This window comes from Scomber japonicus, chromosome 14 (assembly GCF_027409825.1).
Source record: "Scomber japonicus isolate fScoJap1 chromosome 14, fScoJap1.pri, whole genome shotgun sequence".
NCBI classification, from domain to species: domain Eukaryota; kingdom Metazoa; phylum Chordata; class Actinopteri; order Scombriformes; family Scombridae; genus Scomber; species Scomber japonicus.
The window spans coordinates 4,517,147-4,539,411 of NC_070591.1; the positions used below are offsets into that span (position 1 = coordinate 4,517,147).

Sequence of the window (22,265 nt, forward strand, 5' to 3'; positions counted from 1 at the left end):
GTACATGTGTTCAGACGGGGACACTGTACAAGCATATTAAATTTGGAAAAGCTCAGACCATGTGGAGTCAAGTTATGAGGGTTTGAAATTTCATGGCGAAGCATCGAAATTCGCTGCTTCACCACGGCAACCAGGAATGGCGGGGGAAAAAGCTTTTGATAACTTTTCATCTCCAATGTCTCAAGATGATTCTGTGTGAATTTGAAGTGGATGGGATGAAATCCCTAGGACTAGTTCGTTCAAATATGAGGCCTTGAAATCATCAAAAAACTCAACACAATTGAGCATTTTTCCAAGATGGCCGACTTCCTGTTGGACTTATGGTATAGGTCCAAATGGGGTTTTTGTGCGTCTGGAGATGATACATAAACCTACCGAATTTCATTCTTCTATGTCAATCGGGAAGGCTGAGGTTCAATTTTGAAATATTCAAGGGGGCGCTATTGAGCCGTTTAGTCACGCCCATCCCATTGAAGTATATAGGATGTTAAATGACCCCACTCCAGACGTGTGTGTTGACTTTTGTTACCGTGGAGGCATCCTTTGCCCCTGAAAACTGTAATCGTATTTTCATGGCGTTGAATGCGTTGTCATGGCAACGGTATTTGATGATGGGTCACGAGTTACAGACTGTAGCATCACCAAGGTCTTATGTCTCAGCTGAGACAATTTCAGGTGGAAATACTTAAGATTATGGGAATAATTCATGAACAAATGACGCAAGTGACTTCCTGTTGCCAGTAGGTGGCGCTATGGCTGTCACTAAATATGAGACTGTACATGTGTTCAGAGCAGGACGCTGAACAAGCATATTAAATTTGGTAAAGCTCATACTATGTGGAGTCAAGTTATGAGGGTTTGAAATTTCATGGCGAAGCATCGAAATTCGCCGCGTCACCACGGCAACCAGGAATGACGGACGAAAAAGCTTTTGATAACTTTTCATCTCCAATGTCTCAAGATGAGTCTGTGTGAATTTGAAGTGGATGAGATGAAATCTCTAGGACTAGTTCGTTAAAGTACGAGGAGTGGAAAACGCCAAAATCGCACATATTTTTCAAAATGGCCGACTTCCTGTTGGAGTGACGTCATGGGCCCCAATGACTTTTTTGTGCGTCTGGACATGATACATATATATACCAAATTTCGTTCATGTACGTCAATCTCTCACATTTTTATATTCAATAGGGGGCGCTAGAGAGCCATTTTGGCACGCCCATTTCTGCAAACCATAAAATATCAAAATTTTCGCCGGGTCTGGCTTGCGTGCAAACTTTGGTGACTTTTAAGGCACGTTCAGGGGGGCAAAAAGGCCATTGTTGTGGGAGAAGAAGAAGAATTAAAACTGCAAGCAGTGATGAACGGGCCCTCGCGCCCCCACGCACCGCCTTGTACGCGCATGTCGGTGCATGCTGCAGTCACATGGCAGACACAGCGGGCACGTAGACGTCTTGGCACCGGGGCTCGTAGTGAACACTGTGTGATGGGGCTAAGTCACATTGCATGTGTCCACTAGGTGGCGCTAGAGATCGCCCACCAATTATATGTCATGTTGCAGTGTATGATGTGGAGAACACATCCTGTAAATTTCATGTAAATCGGATAATGTTTGTCATATGAGGCTTACTTCCTGTGTCCAGTAGGTGGCGCTGTGTATTTGACACAGTATTGATGCATAGATGTGTTCAGGGCGGGACCCTCTCCATGCATGATGAATTTGGTGTAGACAGGACAATGTCTGTAGGAGTTATAAGGACTTCCTGCCTCATGGCGAAGCATCGAAATTGTCCGCACAGCCACGCCCAACAGGAAGAAGTCATAAAAAAGATTTTGATAACTGGCGTTATGTCTTAGCTGATTCAATTTCAGGTGTAAATACTTAAGATTATGGGAGTAATTAGTGAAAGAATGAAGCAAGTGACTTCCTGTTGCCAGTAGGTGGCGCTATGACTGTCACTAAATATGACACTGTACATGTGTTCAGAGCAGGACCCTGAACAAGCATATTAAATTTGGAAAAGCTCAGACCATGTGGAGTCAAGTTATGAGGGTTTGAAATTTCATGGCGAAGCATCGAAATTCGCCGCGTCACCATGGCAACCAGGAATGACGGAAGAAAAAGATTTTGATAACTTTTCATCTGCAATGTCTCAAGATGATTGTGTGTGAATTTGAAGAGGATGGGATGAAATCCCTAGGACTAGTTTGTTCAAATATGATGCCTGGAAATGACCAAAAAATGCACCAAAATTGAGCATTTTTCCCAAGATGGCTGACTTCCTGTTGGACTTTGGGTATGGGTCCAAATGGCGTTTTTGTGCGTCTGGAGATGATACATAAACCCACCGAGTTTCATTCTTCTATGTCAATCAGGAAGGCTGAGGTTCAATTTTGAAATATTCAAGGGGGCGCTATTGAGCGATTTTGCCTAGCCCATCCCTTTGAAGTATATAGGATGTTTAATGAACCCACTCCAGACGTGTGTGTTGAGTTTCGTTACCGTAAAGGCATCCTTTGCCTCTGAAAACTGTAATCGTATTTTCATGGCGGTGAATGCGTTGTCATGGCAACAGTATTTGATGATGGGTCATGAGTTGCAAAATGTAGCATCACCAAGGTCTTATGTCTTTGCTGACTCAATTTCAGGTGTAAATATTTAAGATTATGGGAGTAATTAATGAACGAATTACGCAAGTCACTTCCTGTCGCCACTAGGTGGCGCTATGACTGTCACTAAATATTAGACTGTACATGTGTTCAGACCAGGACGCTGAACAATCATATGAAATTTGGAAAAGCTGAGACCATGTGGAGTCAAGTTATGAGGGTTTGAAATTTCATGGCGAAGCATCGAAATTCGCCGCGTCACCACGGCAACCAGGAATGACGGACAAAAAAGCTTTTGATAACTTCTCATCTCCAATGTCTCAAGATGACTCTGTGTGAATTTGAAGTGGATGGGATGAAATCTCTAGGACTAGTTCGCTCAAATATGATGCCACAATCGGCATTAAAATCAATATTTTGATTCAAAATGGCCGACTTCCTGTTGGAGTGACGTCATGGGCACCTGGACGTTTTTTGTGCGTCTTGACATGATGAACATGTGTACCAAGTTTCGTTTCTCTATGTCAATCTGTGGCGAGGGGATGGAATTTTTTCATTTCTCAAGGGGGCGCTACAGAGCCATTTTGCCACGCCCATTTACAAAAACCATAAAATATCAAATTTTTCGCCAAGGCTGGCTTGCTTTGGTGAATTTGGAAAAGCTCAGACCATGTGGAGTCAAGTTATGAGGGTTTGAAATTTCATGGCGAGGCATCGAAATTCGCCGCGTCACCACGGCAACCAGGAATGACAGGCGAAAAAGCTTTTGATAACTTTTCATCTCCAATGTCTCAAGATGATTCTGTGTGAATTTGAAGTGGATGGGATGAAATCTCTAGGACTAGTTCGTTAAAATATGTTGCCTTGAAATCATCAAAAAACTCAACATAATTGAGCATTTTTCCAAGATGGCCGACTTCCTGTTGGACTTAGGGTATGGGTCCAAATGGCGTTTTTGTGCGCCTGGAGATGATACATAAACCTACCAAGTTTCATTCTTCTATGTCAATCGGGAAGGCGGGGGTTCAATTTTGAAATATTCAAGGGGGCGCTATTGAGCCGTTTAGCCACGCCCATCCCATTAAAGTATATCGGATGTTTAATGACCCCACTCCAGACGTGTGTGTTGAGTTTCGTTACCGTGGAGGCATCCTTTGCCCCTGAAAACTGTAATCGTATTTTCATGGCGTTGAATGTGTTGTCATGGCAACGGTGTTTGATGATGGGTCACCAGTTGCAGAATGTAGCATCACCAAGGTCTTATGTCTCAGCTGAGTCAATTTCAGGTGGAAATACTTAAGATTATGGGAATAATTCATGAACAAATTACGCAAGTGACTTCCTGTTGCCAGTAGGTGGCGCTATGACTGTCACTAAATATGACACTGTACATGTGTTCAGACCAGGACGCTGAACAAGCATATTAAATTTGGGAAAGCTCAGACCATGTGGAGTCAAGTTATGAGGGTTTGAAATTTCATGGCGAAACATCGAAATTCGCCGCGTCACCACGGCAACCAGGAATGATGGGCGAAAAAGCTTTTGATAACTTTTCATCTCCAATGTCTCAAGATGACTCTGTGTGAATTTGAAGTGGATGGGATGAAAACTCTAGGACTAGTTCGTTCAAATATGATGCCACAATCGGCATTAAAATCAATACTTTGATTCAAAATGGCCGACTTCCTGTTGGAGTGACGTCATGGGCCCCACTGACTTTTTTGTGCGTCTTGACATGATGAACATGTGTACCAAGTTTCGTTTCTCTATGTCAATCTGGGGCGAGGGGATCGATGTTCTTGATTCTGCAGGTGGCGCTAGAGAGCCATTTTGGCACGCCCATTTATGCAAACCATAAAATATCAAATTTTTCGCCAGGTCTGGCTTGCGTGCAAACTTTGGTGACTTTTCATGCACGTTCAGGGGGGCAAAAAGCCCGTTGTTGTGGGAGAAAAAGGTAGAAGAATAATCCGGACAGATACAATAGGGCTTCGCGCTGGTCAGCGCTCGGGCCCTAATAATCATGGCAAAAACAATAGGGCTTCGCGCTGGTCAGCGCTCGGGCCCTAATAATCTTGACAGATACAATAGGGCTTCGCGCTGGTCAGCGCTCGGGCCCTAATAATATTATCTGTTGTAGATTTCTTTTAGACCTAAGCAGAAACAATAATATAATCAAAGTAAAATAAGTTATATTGCAGGGCATGCAACAGGTTGACCTGGTGAAGTTTTAGAGCGCTCTCTGCTGGATCATAAAGAAAACTACTTCAATTAGTCTGACACAGACTGCAGCCTACATTCCAGCAGCTCATTACAGCTTGAGTATGAACTTTTCACCTCTAGAGTCTCAACTGTGGCAAAAAGGAGCCACACAGGTAACTGTGTGGTAACTGTGAAAATTAACAGGAAACAACAGATAGGTAGGGTTAGTCTGTAAAACCAGTCATCTTGGAAGTGGATGAGTGAGTGTGTGTGTGTGTGTGTGTGTGTGTGTGTGTGTGTGTGTGTGTGTGTGTGTGTGTGTGTGTGACAAGGTAAATGAACCAAGAAAGCAATGCAGGAGTGTGTTGGGGAGAGGAGAGCCTGGCACACCGGGTCCAGGGCCCTGTTCCAGGATTACCAAATAAACCAGGTTTATTTCAAGTTGTGTTTAGTGGATGCATGTCTAGGCGTTTCTCTTTTTCTGTTAATTGATTAAGGTCCAGTAACAACCTCAACCCATGCACTGTTTCTCTGTTAGTCAAGGCCTGTCCCTTGATTGAGGAGGTTGTACATGACAGAGCCCTAGTACTTACATGTGTTTGATCATTAAATCTCAATATATTTCTGAAGCATCTTTGAGATCCTGATTATACTGGAACTGATGATGTTCAGATGATCTATGTTTCTATCTTGTATTACAGGTATTTGCTCATCGCCTGGCCTCTGTGGTACCGCTTCAGAAGAACCATGAAGGTCTCAGTGGTGGTCTGTGTTGTGGTCTGGGTCTTAGCTGTGGTCTTTACTTTTTTTTTGCCCATTTTCATTGGACTCAAGTCCGTTGGAGTAATCCTTCTCCTCCCCTTCCCTGTGCTCATCTTCTCAGTAGTTGGGATCATTAAAGGCCTGTCTGCTGCCATCTCTGTGTCCTCTGAGGAAAAACGACGAATTGTTGGAGCTACGATTCTGGTGTTGCTTAATTACACTCTGCTGTTCCTGCCTTTCATAATTTTTACCATAGCACCATATCATACTATGACTGACCCTTATGCATTCCTCTTCTTCAATCCTCTTGGAGACTTGGTTCTGTATATTTTCATGAGAAAAGGGGCCATAGACAAGATTTTAGCCTCTGTGTGTTGTTGCAGGATGGAAACACAGCAGCAGCAGATCATTGCTGTAAATGATAATAACATGACGGCAGTCAGCTCTGTGTAGGCAGAGAGAAATTCAGGGAAATAGAAAGGAAAGGGGACAAGAGAGTCACTGATATACAATAAGACACCTGACGGTCAATTAAAAACAAATGTTTCTATAGAAGCTCTGTCTCTTTAAAATTAAGTACGGAGAGGAAGCTAACAGAGTAAAGAAAGGGAGCAATTCAGAGAAATAGGAAGGAAAAAGGACAAGATCGTGACTGATACACAAAAAGACACCTGACAGTCAGATAAAAAAAAACAAAAAACAGGTTTCTGTAGAAGCTCTGCCTCTTAAAAGTTAAGCTCATATACTACTCTTTTGCAACAGCAAATTTTGTTTTTATGGTTATATGTAGGCATGTTGTTTAAATGATAATTTCAGTTTATTTCAACATTGCATTATTTCCATAAATATGGTTTAAATTGCTCCTGCTCACTTTTTCCAGAATAATTATAAATATTCAGGGAAACAAGGACTCTCTCAAAGTTTAATTTCAATTGTTTGTTTCAGAGTCTGAATGAAAGTAAACACAGAAACTAGTTGTCTGTAGCAGCCATTACGGCTCATTTCTTAGGGATCTACATCCAGGACAGATTGCAGATCATTATTTTACATGTGTGAGGCTGTGGCTGCTTTTACATTTATTCAAGCTCATGGTAGAGATGTAGACAAGAGATCAGGCATGTTGTATAAAGATGCTTTTTATTCTTGTTTTTTTTTCTGTGTGTGCTTTACTCATTTGTATTGATTTTTATATTCATACGTGTAATATGTGCTTTATTAACTGAAACCTTTGTCTTTTCCCTGTGACTTTCATTACTTTACTGTATTTTATGGGTGTGCAGCACTTTGTAACTCCGTTTTTGAAAAGTGAGATTGAAATGAAATTGTTATTGCTTTCAAGTTTCCAAATTGCAGTATTCAAATGGCAACATACCAACTGTGCAGTTTAACCCAGCATGTTAGGTCTAATATGCATGTAAAAAATAAAAATGTAACTTCTGATGTACTATTCATACATCCATGCCTGTCTAGCTTTTTTCTCTCCTCCTCAGATAAGATGTAGATAATCACAAAGCTACTGGGTGTCATCACTCAACATATATATTGTAGTCTGTTTGCATGCAGAGAACACAACATCACACTTGGTGCTGCAGCTTTTAAAGGTAAAAGTGTATACCTGCTCCACATGTAAAATGCCTTGAGATTACTTTTTTGTGTTTTGGCTATATAAATAAAGATTGATTGATTTGTCGGTTGGTTTGTCGGTTGTAGTATTCAAAGCCTCCTCCTCGACTCTGAGAGAGTGAGAGTGAGAGAGAGAGAGAGAGAGAGACAGCTGTGGCAACAAATACTGATTTCATTCTGCTCTTTATTCAACTTTGTATCAAGTTAACTGATAAATATAAACCATTAATGACATTATTTTTGAAGGCATCCTCACTTTACTTTTAGTGTCTAAAACACACAAACACAGGCAAACAATATCTTTCAGGAAGCAGAGTCACATGTGTCACATTGCTAGGAAATTAGCAAATGTGATTGTGTAACACCCTAAACTTCAGATTAAAACGGAAGATAAAGTGTTGCAAGCATGAAACTCTGAAGACACGACTGACATAAAGACACACACACACATTTTTCATTCACTCATATACTTACATTTTGTTTCTAAATATGATTAAAAGATTCAACTGTTTTTATTACAGATTTTAATATGAACATCACCAGCTGCTTCAGTAAACAGGATCATTTAAAAAAGAGATGTATGCTCCAATCAATGAGGAAAGAAACAATATGAACTGAACGAATATGAACACTCACACTAGAGATTGAACATGAATTAACAACTTTCTGACTTTATTTGAAAACAATAGTTTATTAAAATGTGTGTAATGGATCTATAGGTAGTGCTGGTATTGGATGTTGGGGGGAAGCAGAGTATGTAGAAGGCTTCAGCAGTTATGAGCTCTGGAGCTGCAGTCACATCAGAGGAGGGAGGAGATGAGCCTGAAGTCTCTGATCATGTTCCCTCAGCAGCAGTCAGCTGATGAGCTAGATGCTCCTGGTACAGTACAAGTTGCTCCAAAATATGTTTAATGCAAAGAAAAGATTATACATTAGATCATTATTATTATTATTGTTTAAATAAAGGCTGGAAGACATTACAAAGGTACATTACATGTATCTTCCAGACATATATTGACCACACAACGAATACATTTTTATCCAAATATTCAAATGATCCAGTTATCTAAATATGTCCAAATATGATCTACAGAAATACAATTTAACATAACTAGAAAACTAGAAAACTAATGGTTAGCCTGAACCTATTTGAGGAATTTTGGACACACGAGTTTGATAGGCAGGTGAATTAAAATAATAAAATAAATAAAAATAAGTTAAGCCAGCCGTTATGAATTATAAATGAGGTTACAGTCCTATTGATGTTAGCTGTTAATGCTAAACGTTTCAGCTAAAAATAATAATATGGAAGAAAATGACTGTCAGGTCATTCAATCACATTCAATAAACATGAACAAACTTTTATACTGTGATAGTTTTCCATCTCCAGTTTTCTCTTCTTTGGCCGTTCAGTGCCTCTAAATGTTCAGAGCAGCTGCTGATAGACACACACTCTCCCTCCTGGACAGCAGAGGCTCTCCTCTCTTCTTCATTTGGATTTAAAAGTGTTTAAATATCACATTTATATTGTTGATGAAGTTAATTTCATGAGGCCTGTGAGTCTTAATAGTCCTTATAACATCCTTACCATAGCATTACCTACTGTGTATCTAGGTTACCATGGTAGTTACCATGGTTACATAGAGTTCGTTGCTGCGGGTGTAAAACAGTAAATAAATAGTTTGAACATCATATAACTCCCGCGAAACGACTCGTATCGCTATAAGCAGAATTTATCCATCTGTCCGGTAGCATCTGGACAGTCTGAAGAGCCCCACAACTGAATTATTTCTTCCGCGTTGAAGTTAGCGGATAGCTAACCGGAAGTTAGCTTCTCAATCGGCAGACATTCACCCTGCCAGTTCAGGAAAGAGGAAAGTTCCACAGACTGAAGATAATGTGAACTACAGATATTTAGATGATAGACGTAATCGGTATTGTATTAACTCGTTTGGGAAGGGCTTAAATGTAATAGTTTATAATTTATACTGTATGTAAAAATCCCGCATTGTAGTGTGAAGAGCTGGCAAAATATAAAGTCCCACTGATCGTGTGGCTCCCCCTAGTGGTCGTGGCCCTAAACAACCGCATAGACTGTTTATGCCACCGGCCGGCCCTGAGAACAGCTTGGTCAGCCAGTATCAGGTTGTCCACACACACACACACACACACACACACACATACACACATACACACACACACCCACACACACACACTCATCCACTTCCGAGATGACTGGTTTTACAGACTAATCCTACCCTAACCCTACCTATCTGTTGAGTTCATATTCAAGGTGTAATGAGCTGCTGGAATGTAGGCTGCAATCTGTGTCAGACCAATTGAAGTTTTCTTTATGATCCAGCAGAGGGCGCTCTAAAACTTCACCAGGTCCACCTGTTGCACATTAACACTTGTTAATTTGTCATACATCAGTCATACACATCTGTTGTTGTATGTCTGTTAGTTATAGTAGTAAACCATTTATAACTATTCATTGATTAACTTGTTGATTAGTGATTTGTTAATAAATTGTTTTAGCTTTAAACACAAGTGTTTTGTGATCATTGTGCATATGTTATTATGATAAGTGGCTAGGGTTAGTCATAGCTCGGATTCTTCTCCTCCACTTTTCCTATTTAATTCTTGATTGAGATTAATTTGACAGTTTGTTTATTGTTCCTGGTTTCTGGGTGGTGCCACAAATTAATAATTAGAATTGATTATTCTTTAATTTCCTATTAATAATTGTTCAGTCCTGCAGCTGATGGTTTGGCCTCCACAGAGCCCTGATCTCAACATCATGGAGTAAGCCTGGGATTACATGAAGAGACAGAAGCAGCTGAGATACTGAAATCTACAGATTTGCCAACTTCTCCAAGATGAAGGAACAACAACCGACCTGCCGAGTACCTGAAAAACTGTGTGCAGGTGTACCAAGGAGAACTGCTGCTGTATTAAAGGTAAAGCTATTATTTGTGAAGGCATCCTCACTTTACTTTCAGTGTTTAAAACACACAAACACAGGCAAACAGTATGAAATATAAGATGTAGATAATCACAAAGCTGCTGGGTGTCACTCAACATATATATTGTAGTCTGTTTGCATGCAGAGAACACAACATCACACTTGGTGCTGCAGCTTTTAAAGGTAAAAGTGTATACCTGCTCCACGTGTAAAATGCTTTGAGATGACTTTTTTGTGTTTTGGCTATATAAATAAAGATTGATTGATTGATTGATTTGTCGGTTGGTGTTTGTAGTATTCACAGTATTCAAAGCCTCCTCCTCGACTCTGAGAGAGAGAGAGAGAGAGAGAGAGAGAGAGTACAGTGGCAACAAATACTGATTTCATTTAAGTTTCTGCTCTTTATTCAACTTTGTATCAAGTTAAGTGATAAATATAAACCATTAATGACATTATTTTTGAAGGCATCCTCACTTTACTTTTAGTGTCTAAAACACACAAACACAGGCAAACAAGATCTTCCAGGAAGCAGAGTCACATGTGTCACATTGCTAGGAAATTAGCAAATATGATTGTGTAACACCCTAAACTTCAGATTAACATGGAAGATAAAGTGTTGCAAGCATGAAACTCTGAAGACATGCTTGATGTAAAGACACACACACACATTTTTCGTTCACTCATATACTTACATTTTGTTTCTAAATATGATTAACAGATTCAACTCTTTTTATTACAGATTTTAATATGAACATCACCAGCTGCTTCAGTAAACAGGATCATTTAAAAAAGAGATGTGTGCTCCGATCAATGAGGAAAGAAACAAAGTCTCAATACAGTAGTATTTAAACCTTTTATCAAAAAGCTGTCACACTTCATTTAATACTCAGAACACACTGTTCAGATGGTTTCTATGACTGTCACCAAGCATTTTAACCAGCAACGTCAACTTACTTTTCTTCTGTCTCTCTGCCAAGTGAGTAGGACAGTTGCTTGCTCTGTTTGTTTCTGTCAGTGGACAGTACATGAAACAGGTGTATCTGTGCGTTCTAGCCTATGCTTAATCCCCAGTCGACAAACCAGGCCCTTATTGCCATTGCTCCTTGCAGAACGAGGGAGAGGAGTTATTTATGTTGTGATCTGTATGCCTCACACTTAGCCTCTAACTGGGAATCCAGATAGGAAGCAAGACAGACTTTTGGACGTTTGTTAACAAAACCAGCCATCTTTCAGCAGGGACAGCGGCCGGTCTTCACCAAGCTGACCGACAGAATACATTTACTGAACCAAAACAGTTTTCATGTTGGATCCACAGTTTGTATTTATTGATTCATTCATTTCATTTCCCTGCTGTCTGTAACAAGTGAGAGGAATCTGCCTGTAGTGAAACAGGCTAGATCACAGGCAGACTGGGAGCCTTGATCATTCAATGTAAGGTGTACTATATCTTATTATATCTCTAAGATCCTCTTGTTGTTTGTTCCTCACTCCAGAATCAAAACTAAAGGTGACTGTGCCTTTAAAATTGAGGCTCCTACATTATGGAACTGTGTCCTACTGGATTTAGGATCTGTGTAGTCAAATATCTACTTTACCTATTTAATTTATTGATCTTATAGTCTTTTTTATATATTACTGTCTTTTATCTTGTATTGTGAAGAACTTTGTCATTTAAATGAACTCTGCTTACTTAATTACACTATGCTCATGCTTGCTTGACCTTTTTTTCCTTTTTGTTGAATGCTACATACACATAGATGAGCTTAATTAGTAAAACCAAAATGCATTTTCATAGAAAAACCACAGAAAGATATTGGTTAAGAAACCATGATGCAGAAATGCATGTCAAATACAGGTCATCTGTCCACATACACCAAACACACAGCGGATATATTCTGCACACTGGTTTGATGCAGAGGACAGTAAACAGACATCAGCATACAGAAGTCATTCAGGTTGTGGTCCTGCAGCTTTCAAAGGTACATTTACTACATTTATCACTTTATTGTTGATTAACAGATCAGTTCAGAGGATTGGTACATTTAGAAATTTAATACGAGAAAACTGAAACAGTCTTTAAGAGTAATATGCAGTTTTACACATTTTTTTGTATGTAATGCTTAATGTTTTGGGGTTGCTGTATTTATACTCTACAGTCTTTGTGTGTATGTGTGTGTGTGTGTGTGTGTGTGTGTGTGTATTCCTCTTTATAACCTCATAGGTTTCTGAAGAATGGAGGAACAGTACAGCAACAACACTTTCCAGAACAACAGCTATCATGATAGTGATATAATTGAGCCACCGATTCAGCTACGTATTGTGTGTTGGATCGTCATCATCATCTGTCTTCCTTTGATCATACTGGCCATCTACTATCTGTATTCTCTGGTGCGTACATTATACTGAATATTATATAGTGACGGATCTTAATAGATGTTGGAGTTAAAGGACTTGGCTGGCAATTTTCTATATTGTTCTTATTTTCAGCAAAATCAAGCCTGATATATCTTCCTCTGTGCTGTAGACCTCAGTTGTTACCAAAAACCATTAAGAACATGTAAATGAACAGCCGCACTGGAAGATATGTTCTTTTGTTCCTGGTTACTGTAACTTATTTAGGATCAAGATAAAACAGATTTGGATACATGCACACATGCTTGGTGGTTTGGCTCTGCACATGACATTTGTTGACAAAGAAGAAATAAGAAAAATGTACAAAAATTGCTGGTCAAGTCCTTTAAAGGCAGGTGTTAAAGGTAGGTGTATTTAATAAATAATTAAAATAACTGTTAGTTGCAAATGTAATTGTAAAGTTGCCCTTTAAGAAACCCTCTTTTGAACATCTTGGTCTGATCAATATGAGGAATTCTCAACAACAGAACTCAAAGTAGATCATAGATGGGATCATTTTTAATTTTTTGAAGTTTTTTTTTATAGTGATCAATCAGTAGTCTTTAATGATCAGGGGTTTAATGATCAGGTTTTTATAGTATTTATTATTATTATTATTATTTAGTAGTAACAACCTTTTTGTTCATTAGTAATAACTCAGTTTTACAATTTAGACATTATTAATCAAATGATTTCAAGATGTTGCCCAATCCTAAAATTCCATTTACATAATATTCAGAGACATGATTAAGTTCAGAGCAGCATGTTTACCATTGAAGTGCTTTTTCTATTCATGTTCTCCTGCAGGTACGTCATAATCACGTTGCTCCAATCTACGTCATCAACCTTCTCATCTCTGACTTTATTCAGCTCTGTTGCATGGCCATATTGTTGGGAAAACCCAAGCTTGTTCTGTTCTTCATCACCGTCTCAATTTACTCCATTGGTCTAATGGCCAGTGTCGGCTTCATGGTCTGTATTTCCCTGGAAAGGTAACTATCTGTTTTCTTATTATGTGTGTATTGCTAGGGTTGTCACTTTTTCAAAAATGTTTGAACAAAATTGTAAAGACCTGCAATTAATTTATTAATATGAATGTCGCTGACACCAGACTGAGTGTGCTGAATAATATGCAGTCAAATGAGGTTGTACATTTGGTGCTGCTCTGCTCTTCTATGTTGCCTCCACCTCCACTGGCTCAGTGGGTTGGTTAGCTAGCATGTTTTACAGAGTGGACTAATAGCCTGATCTTTGATCCTGACTTTGCCGTCCATGGTGTGGAACTCAAAATACTTCCACACACAGCTCTTCAGATGGTTTAGTGTTTAGTTACCTTTGTTTATTAGTAGGTCAGCAGGGCATGCAACAGGTTGACCTGGTGAAGTTTTAGAGCGCCCTCTGCTGGATCACAAAGTAAATTACTTCAAATGGTCTGATATGGACTGCTGCCTACATTCCAGCAGCTCATTACAGCTTGAATATGAACTTTTCACCTCTAGAGTCTTTACTGTGGCAATAAAAAGAGTCACACAGGTATTCATTAGTGCACAAGTACAATTAATCAAACATAATAGTGAAAATTAACAGGAAACAACAGATAGGTAGGGTTAGTCTGTAAAACCAGTCTTCTAGGATGTGGATGAGTGAGTGTGTGTGTGTGTGAGTGTGTGTGTGTGTGTGTGTGTGTGTGTGTGTTTGTGTGCGTGTGTGTGTGTGTGTGTGTGTGTGCGTGTGTGTATGTGTGTGTGTGTGTGTGTGTGCGTGTGTGTGAGTCAGGGTAAATGAACCAAGAAAGCAATGCAGGAGTGTGTTGGGGAGAGGAGAGCCTGGCACACCGGGTCCAGGGCCCTGTTCCAGGATTACCAAATAAACCAGGTTTATTTCATTAGTCTGGCTCATTTTCCAGCAGATTCGGTTTCATAAAGTAAACTCAGCATAGTTCAAGCTCAGTTACCACGGCAACTTATGCTGGCAAAGTAACCTGGTCCGGAGGCTAATTGTCAGGCTTAGCCTGAAATAAATATTTAAAAAAAAGTTAATATAAAGTCGACTTAATAATATAAATATATATACACATATATATATATATATATATAGTCAGGTTAATACTCATATATATACATTCATACATAACCCTATATAGTCGAGTACATAGTCAACTTAATTATATATATGTATATGTATTTGTGTCTGTGTCTATCTACAATATTGAACATTGAGGCCTGACAGAATAACAGCCTCATAAATATTGAACAACTGCAAAAATATTTGGATAAGAGATGTACTATTTAAATCCATGCTTTAACTGGTAGGAAGCACTGTTTTAAAGGTATTGGTTATTGATAGGTACATTTAAAATAATGTCTTAAAAGTAAACTAAGCCATGTTTAGTGGAGGCATGTCTAGGCGTTTCTCTTTTTCTGTTAATTGATTAAGGTCCAGTAACAACCTCAACCCATGCACTGTTTCTCTGTTAGTCAAGGCCTGTCCCTTGATTGAGGAGGTTGTACGTGACAGGTGTTCGACAATAAGCGCCGCTTTTCTGAGCTTGCTTTATGGAACGGACCCCAGGTGTCTGCAGACACAACACAGCAGCGACAAGAGCAGCAAAGCAGAGGAACTATCACAACCCCACATTCAAAATAATGTTCAAATTTCAAATAAGAAGTGACAGCCCTAGTACTTACATGTGTTTGATCATTAAATCTCAATATATTTCTGAAGCATCCTTGAGATCCTGATTATACTGGAACTGATGATATTAAGATGATCTATGTTTCTATCTTGTATTACAGGTATTTGCTCATCGCCTGGCCTCTGTGGTACCGCTTCAGAAGAACCGTGAAGGTCTCAGTGGTGGTCTGTGTTGTGGTCTGGGTCTTAGCTTTGGTCCTTACTTTTTTGACCATTTTCATTGGACCCAAGCCCATTGCGGTATTCTTTCTCCTCCCCTTCCCTGTGCTCATCTTCTCTGTGGTTGGGATCTTTAAAGGCCTGTCTGCTGCCATCTCTGTGTCCTCTGAGGAAAAACGACGAATTGTTGGAGCTACGATTCTGGTGTTGCTTAATTACACACTGATGTTCCTGCCTTTCCTAATTTGGAGCATAACACCACATGTTATTATGACTAACCCTTTTACATTCATCTTCTTCAATCCTCTTGGAGACTTGGTTCTGTATATTTTCATGAGAAAAGGGGCCATAGACAAGATTTTAGCCTCAGTGTGTTGTTGCAGGATGGAAACACAGCAGCCACAGATCATTGCTGTAAATGATAATAACATGACGGCAGTCAGCTCTGTGTAGGGAGAGAGAAATTCAGGGAAACAGAAAGGAAAGGGGACAAGAGAGTCACTGATATACAATAAGACACCTGACGGTCAATTAAAAACAAATGCTTCTGTAGAAGCTCTGTCTCTTTAAAATTAAGTACGGAGAGGAAGCTAACAGAGTAAAGAAAGGGAGCAATTCAGAGAAATAGGAAGGAAAAGGTACAAGATGGTCACTGATATACAAAAAGACACCTGACAGTCAGTTAAAAAAAACAAAAAAACGGTTTCTGTAGAAGGGATATACATCTAGGACAGATTGCAGATAATTATTTTACATGTGTGAGGCTGTGGCTGCTTTTACATTTATTCAAGCTCATGCTAGAGATGTAGACAAGAGATCAGGCATGTTGTACAAAGATGCTTTTTATTCTTAATTGTGATTTTTGTATTTCCGTTTTTATTTTGGTTTTTACTTATTCATATACTTTCTGTGAGTGTGTTTTACTCATTTGTATTGATTTTTATATTCATATGTGTAATATGTGCTTTGTTATCTGAAACCTTTGTCTTCTCGCTGTGACTTAAATTACTGTATTTTATGGGTGTGCAACACGTTTTTGAAAAGTGAGATTGAAATAAAATTGTTATTGCTTTCAAGTTTCCAAATTGCAGTATTCAAATGGCAACATGATTTGGCGCTATAGATAAATAATGATTGATTGATTGATTGATTGATTTGTTGATTTTGTTGAATGGTGTTTGTAGTATTTGCAGTATTCAAAGCCTCCTCCCCAACTCTGTGATTAAGAGAGACAGAGAGAGAGAGAGAGAAAGAGAGGTTGAGTGAGCTATAGTGTGAATAAAAAGAGTGAGCAACACTGAGGAGAACAAAACAAGACTGGAGAGACGAGGACAGATGTAACCTGGTCACTATGCTTCGAGTCCTGACCTCACATCCTATGAGCTGTTATTAGCTTGGGGCTACACACCTACTGCCCAAAGGTTGTAATATGAAAATAATAATTTACAGGCAGACGAAAGAGTCTCTGCGGATACATGAACTTAATAAGCTTTTGCTCTTTATTTCCAATCTATTTATTTAATGATATTATTTGTGAAGGCATCCTCACTTTACTTTTAGTGTTTAAAACACACAAACACAGGCAAACAGTATGCAATATATATTAATCTAGAAAAACTCAATATCTGATAACAAGTTTGTATGTGTCAAATATTGACCTTAACATTAAACTTACAGGAAGCAGAGTCACATGTGTCACATTGCTAGGGAAGTAGCAAATGTTATTATGCAACATCCTAAAATTAAGATTAAAACGGAAGATAAAGTGTTGCAAGCATGAAGCTCTGAAGACATGACTGACCCTAACCCTAACCCTAACCAGGCAGAGTGTTTTATTCTTATCGTCTTTTTATTTTTTATTGTGAAGCACTTTGTGATGTGTTAGTTACACTATATTCATGCTTGCTTACCCTTTTTCCTTTTTGTCGGATTCCTCATACACATAGATAAGCTCACTTAGTAAGTGTAAAAAAAAAGAGAGAGAGAAAAAAAAAGTAGAGAGGACATTGGTTATCAAGAAACCACCATGATATGTATCAAATACAGATGTAGATTATCTGTCCACATACACCAAACACACAGTGGATGATCTGCACACTGGCTGGATGCAGAGGACAGAAACAGACATCAGCATACAGAAGTCATTCAGGTTGTGGTCCTGCAGCTTTCAAAGGTACATTTACTACATTTATCACTTTATTGTTGATTAACAGACAGTTCAGAGGTATTGGTACATGTAGAAAATGTAGAGTCATTAAGATGAATATGCAGAAAGGTGATGTGTTCACTTACTACTGAAGAGCATTTACACAATGATGCTATCAATTTGCCAAGAAATATATTAGTATATACTGTATCTGACATTTGACTGAATCTTTGAAATTAGTTACTATGTTAACTGCAAATTTCTGTGTGTAATGTTTTGAGTTTGCTGTGTTTGTACTCTGCAGTCTTCGTGGTTATCACTGATAGTACATGTTATCTTGATGTTTCTTAGCATCCAGCGATGCTAATGAGAATTTATTAATTAATTCAACATCCCCCTGAATCAGTCCCTGGCACTTCTTATATAATGCCATCAGAGTTTCTCCACTGTTGGAGAGCAGCTGCTGGTACTCATCAGGACCCCAACAGCTAACTCTCCAACACCAGAGGTAGACACCACAGTGTTTCAGTCAATGGCATGCCTCTCTTCAGTATTGCCTTATATCTGTGGACAAATTAATTTGGTGTTTTAATTAGGGAGAAAATAAAACAAATTTAAAGCTGCAAGCATCATTGAATGGGGCCTTACACCCCCATGCACCCCCATCACGGGCACGTAGAAGTTTTCATACTCATACCTGGGCTCTTATCGAATATTGGGAGAATGTCTTAAAGAACATTTCCTGTGTCCCGAAATGTGGCACTTGTGAACACCCACTTAGTATGTATCATGCTGTATATAATGTAGAGAACACATGTAAATGTCATGTAAATCGGATGATGTTGAAATGAGGCTGACTTTCTGTCCAGTAGCTGGCACAACGACTATGACTCAATATATGAGGCAGTTCAGGACATTAACCGTATTATGTGTGAGAAATTTGGTACTGATTGGACAATGTATGTTGGAGTTATAAAAATGTCCTGTTTGATGGCAAAACATCAAAATTTGGGACATTGCCACGCCCACCGGGTACAATGGATGGGAAAGACTTTTATAGACTTAAGACATCAATCAGATATTTAGGGTAAGGGTTAGGTCACTCGGACATTTATTTGTCGTACTAAAACAAGATGAAGATAGAACAAACAAATGTCAAAGTCAGGTAGATCAGACGTGGTAAACAGAGTCAGAAAGATTCAAATCATATGAAAAGACAGTATGTAGCAGAGGTAATGGCAAAAAATCACAAAGACTCTGCCAGATGAGAACAGTAGTTATGAAGGTGTCAATCCTTTGTTGCAAAGTTTAGGTGTAACGGCTGGTGAGTGTGGACCCAGTTGCAGGAAGGGGAAGCAAGGCAGAGGTACAAAGTCCAGTAAGGCAAGTTATTTAATCCAAAGAGGAGGCAGGTGGTCATACACGAAAAGGCTAGCAGGAATCAGGCAAACAAAACAGGCAAGGAGCAGGCAGAAAATCTGAGGTCAAAAAACAAACCGGTCTTACACAAAGAAACAAACATGAACAACGCGAGAAAGCAAGTACACAGGGTAACAAAGACAATCTGGCCCGGAAGACATGGTGGTGTGGGGTTATATACACACACAGGGAGGCAAGACACAGGTGAAACAAATAGGTAATCAACTAAGGCGGGAAAAAGAAGAAAGAGGGGAAGTAAAACTGACAGCACAGTGGAAGACTAGACTTTCAAAATAAAACAGGAAATGTACAACACAACATAAAATACAGAGTCTGACATTAGGTTTTAGTTAAGTGTATTTTGAGGCTGCATATAAACATTTAGCTAGATACATATAGTATTAAAAGGCAGGTTATTGATGTTTGGAAATCAGTATAACAAGCCACTATTGAAATGTCGGAAAGCAAATTTGGACATCCAACTTATTGTTTACACTTATGCGTGTGTCGCTTACATCATTTCTTACATGTTGAAGGCAGACAGAGAGGTTGTTGCTAAGTAATAGTTCTAATAGTCTATTTAACCTACATGGATAAAAATGCAGTCGTATAGTCTGCCTTCATCTTGCTAGATAGTGACCCCGATTCCATGTGTGGGAAATAAGGTTATAACTCATTTACAACTGTTAATTAATGATTTATGAAGTGTTTACAAGCTAATTAATAACCCTCACCAATTTACCTTATAACCCTATAAATCCTTTATTAGGATAATCTTATTGTCAAATAGTACCTATAACTTTTATAAACTTTATTCCTCTATATAACCTGATAGGTCTCTGAAGAATGGAAGATCTGTACAGCAACAACACGTTACAGAACAACAGCTCTTATGATTCTGAGGTATTAAAGCTCTCAACTGAGCTATATATTGTGTGTTGGATCGTCATCGTCATCTGTCTTCCTTTGATCATACTGGCCATCTACTATCTGTATTCTCTGGTGTGTACATTATATCAGATATTTATGTTTTTGTCTGTCAGTGAAGGATCTTATTTTGGGGTTAAAGGACTTGGCTGACATTTTTTACATTTGTCTCATTTTCAGCAAAAAGCACCAAATCAGCAATAAATTGATCCCACTTACAATTATGGTGTGTGTATCCAAAACCGATATATCTTACTATATCTTCCTCTGTGCAGTAGACCTCTGCTGTTGTCCAAAAACTATCAAGGACATGTCAATGAGTAGTCACACTAGATGATATGTTGTTTTGTTCCTGGTTACTGTAGCTTATTCAGGATCACAATTAACGTAGATGTGGATACATGCACACATGCTTGGTGTTTTTGCTCTGCACATAAGATTTGTTAGCAATAAGAAAAATGTAATGTTGTCAAATCCTTTGATGGCAGATGTCAAATGTGGGAGTATTTCATAAATAAGTAATTAAAGTAACTGTTAGTTGTGAACCTAATTGTAAAGGCCTGTTCATCAACCCTCTATTGAACAGACATCTTGGTCTGATCAATATGAATTATCAACAACAGAACTTGGCATGATTTTGAACTTTGATTAACTTGTGGATACACACACTGCTTTATAATTTGTTTTGGGGAGAAATCACTTTAAAAAATCCATGAACACAACATTCAGAAACATGACTAAATTTAGAGCAGCATGTTTACAACTCAAGTGTTTTTCTTTGTTTTTTTACTGATCTTCACCTGCAGGTGCAACATAATCATGTTGCTCCGATCTACGTCATCAACCTCCTCATCTCTGACCTTCTTCAGCTGTGTTGCATGGCGATGTGGTTGGGAAAACCCAACAATGTTGTGGTCAGAATCACCCTCTTCATTCACGGCATTAGTCTCATGGCCAGTGTCGGCTTCATGGTCTGTACTTCCCTGGAAAGGTAAATATCTGTTTTCCCATTATGTGTGTACTTGCATGTGTCTGACCATTACTTTAATATATTTCTGAATCATCATTGAGGTCTTGATTATACTGGATGATATTCAGATGATCTATGTTTCTATCTTGTATTACAGGTATTTGCTCATCGCCTGGCCCCTATGGTACCGCTTCAGACGACCCATGAAGGTCTCAGTGGTGGTCTGTGTCGTGGCCTGGGTCTTAGCTTTGGTCATTATCTGTTTTGCCATTTTCTGTGCTGGTGAGACCATGCTCATTGAAATCATCCTTCTCATCCCCTTCCCCGTGCTCATCTTCTCTGTGGTTGGTGTCTTTAAAAGCCTGTCTGCTGCCATCTCTGTGTCCTCTGAGGAAAAACGACGAATTGTTGGAGCTACAATTCTGGTGTTGGTTAATTACACACTGATGTTCCTGCCCTACATAATTTGTGGCATAACAAAAAATTATACTTCGACTATCCCTGCTGTACTCATCTGCTTCAGTCCTCTTGGAGACGTATTTCTATATGTTTTCATGAGAAAATGGGCCATAGACAAGATTTTAGCCTCTTTGTGTTGTTCTAGGACGGACACGCAGAACAGGAATAGCAGCAGATCGTCACTGTAAATGATAATAGCATGTAGACAGTCAGCTCTGTGTAGACAGAGCTAACGGAGTAAAAGAAGAGAGAAATTCAGGGACAAGATGGTGACTGACATACAATAAGACACCTGACAGTCAATAAAAACAAAGTTTCTGGAGCAACTCTGTCTCTTAAAAAATGACCTCATATACTCATTTTCAACAGCAAATCTATTTTTTAGATTATTTATACAAGTTGTTTAAAGGATGATTCCAGTTCATTTCAATTTGGCATTGGGGTTGTGCTTGCTTTGCACTCCTCAGCTTTATTAAAGAGATTCAGGGAAACAAGAACTCACTCAAAGCTTTCCAAAATAACATGTTTTTTTACACCGTTCATTTCAATTGCTTGTTTTGGAGTCTTAATGAAAATAAACACAGAAAATAATTACCTGTTGCATCCATTGCAGCTAACTGTATATATGCTGCAGTATGGCTGCACCACAGTTTTGCTCCGTCCTCTGGCTGGTGTCCTACCCCACCAGGAGCATTACAGCAGCGAGCGGAGCAAAGCTACTGATCAGCAAATGATCAACTCTGGTGACTGACCCAGGGGAAATAAGCCTTGACATTCATGAGGCTGTGACTGTCTTTACATTCATTCAAGCTCATGCTTAAGAGATAGACAAGAGATCAGGCATGTTGTATAAAGCTGCTTTTTATTCTTAATTGTGATTTTTCTATTGCTGTTTTTTATTTTGGTTTTCACTTATTCATTAACTTTTATTCATTCTTTTT

At 39.0% G+C, this 22,265-nt stretch overlaps 3 protein-coding genes across 3 annotated transcripts in view; all 3 read left to right on the top strand.

Annotated features, from left to right (window-relative positions):
• LOC128373287 (G-protein coupled receptor 4-like) overlaps positions 1–6,024 on the top strand; it is a 31,680-nt gene extending 25,656 nt beyond the window's left edge. The window contains exon 3 of the mRNA XM_053333578.1: positions 5,511–6,024. Within this exon, the coding sequence (XP_053189553.1) occupies positions 5,511–6,024 (514 nt within the window). The remainder of the gene's footprint in view (positions 1–5,510) is intronic.
• Positions 6,025–12,391: 6,367 nt separating this feature from the next.
• Positions 12,392–15,856, top strand: LOC128373288 (G-protein coupled receptor 4-like). The gene is made up of 3 exons (XM_053333579.1): positions 12,392–12,547; positions 13,358–13,542; positions 15,346–15,856. Exons 1-3 carry the CDS (start codon positions 12,392–12,394, stop codon positions 15,854–15,856), a joined length of 852 nt encoding a protein of 283 aa, XP_053189554.1.
• A 3,958-nt stretch (positions 15,857–19,814) lies between these two features.
• Positions 19,815–21,512, top strand: LOC128373290 (mas-related G-protein coupled receptor member B2-like). The gene is made up of 3 exons (XM_053333580.1): positions 19,815–19,970; positions 20,702–20,886; positions 21,023–21,512. The coding sequence occupies exons 1-3, from the start codon at positions 19,815–19,817 to the stop codon at positions 21,510–21,512; spliced, it is 831 nt and encodes a 276-aa protein (XP_053189555.1).
• The last annotated feature ends 753 nt before the right edge of the window (positions 21,513–22,265 follow it).

Coding starts and splice junctions, on each gene's coding strand:
- LOC128373288 (XM_053333579.1), top strand. CDS start 12,392: ATGGAGGAACAGTACAGCAACAACACTTTCCAGAACAACAGCTATCAT. Junction 12,548..13,357: donor TCTACTATCTGTATTCTCTG/GTGCGTACATTA, acceptor GTTCTCCTGCAG/GTACGTCATAATCACGTTGC. Junction 13,543..15,345: donor GTCTGTATTTCCCTGGAAAG/GTAACTATCTGT, acceptor CTTGTATTACAG/GTATTTGCTCATCGCCTGGC.
- LOC128373290 (XM_053333580.1), top strand. CDS start 19,815: ATGGAAGATCTGTACAGCAACAACACGTTACAGAACAACAGCTCTTAT. Junction 19,971..20,701: donor TCTACTATCTGTATTCTCTG/GTGTGTACATTA, acceptor CTTCACCTGCAG/GTGCAACATAATCATGTTGC. Junction 20,887..21,022: donor GTCTGTACTTCCCTGGAAAG/GTAAATATCTGT, acceptor CTTGTATTACAG/GTATTTGCTCATCGCCTGGC.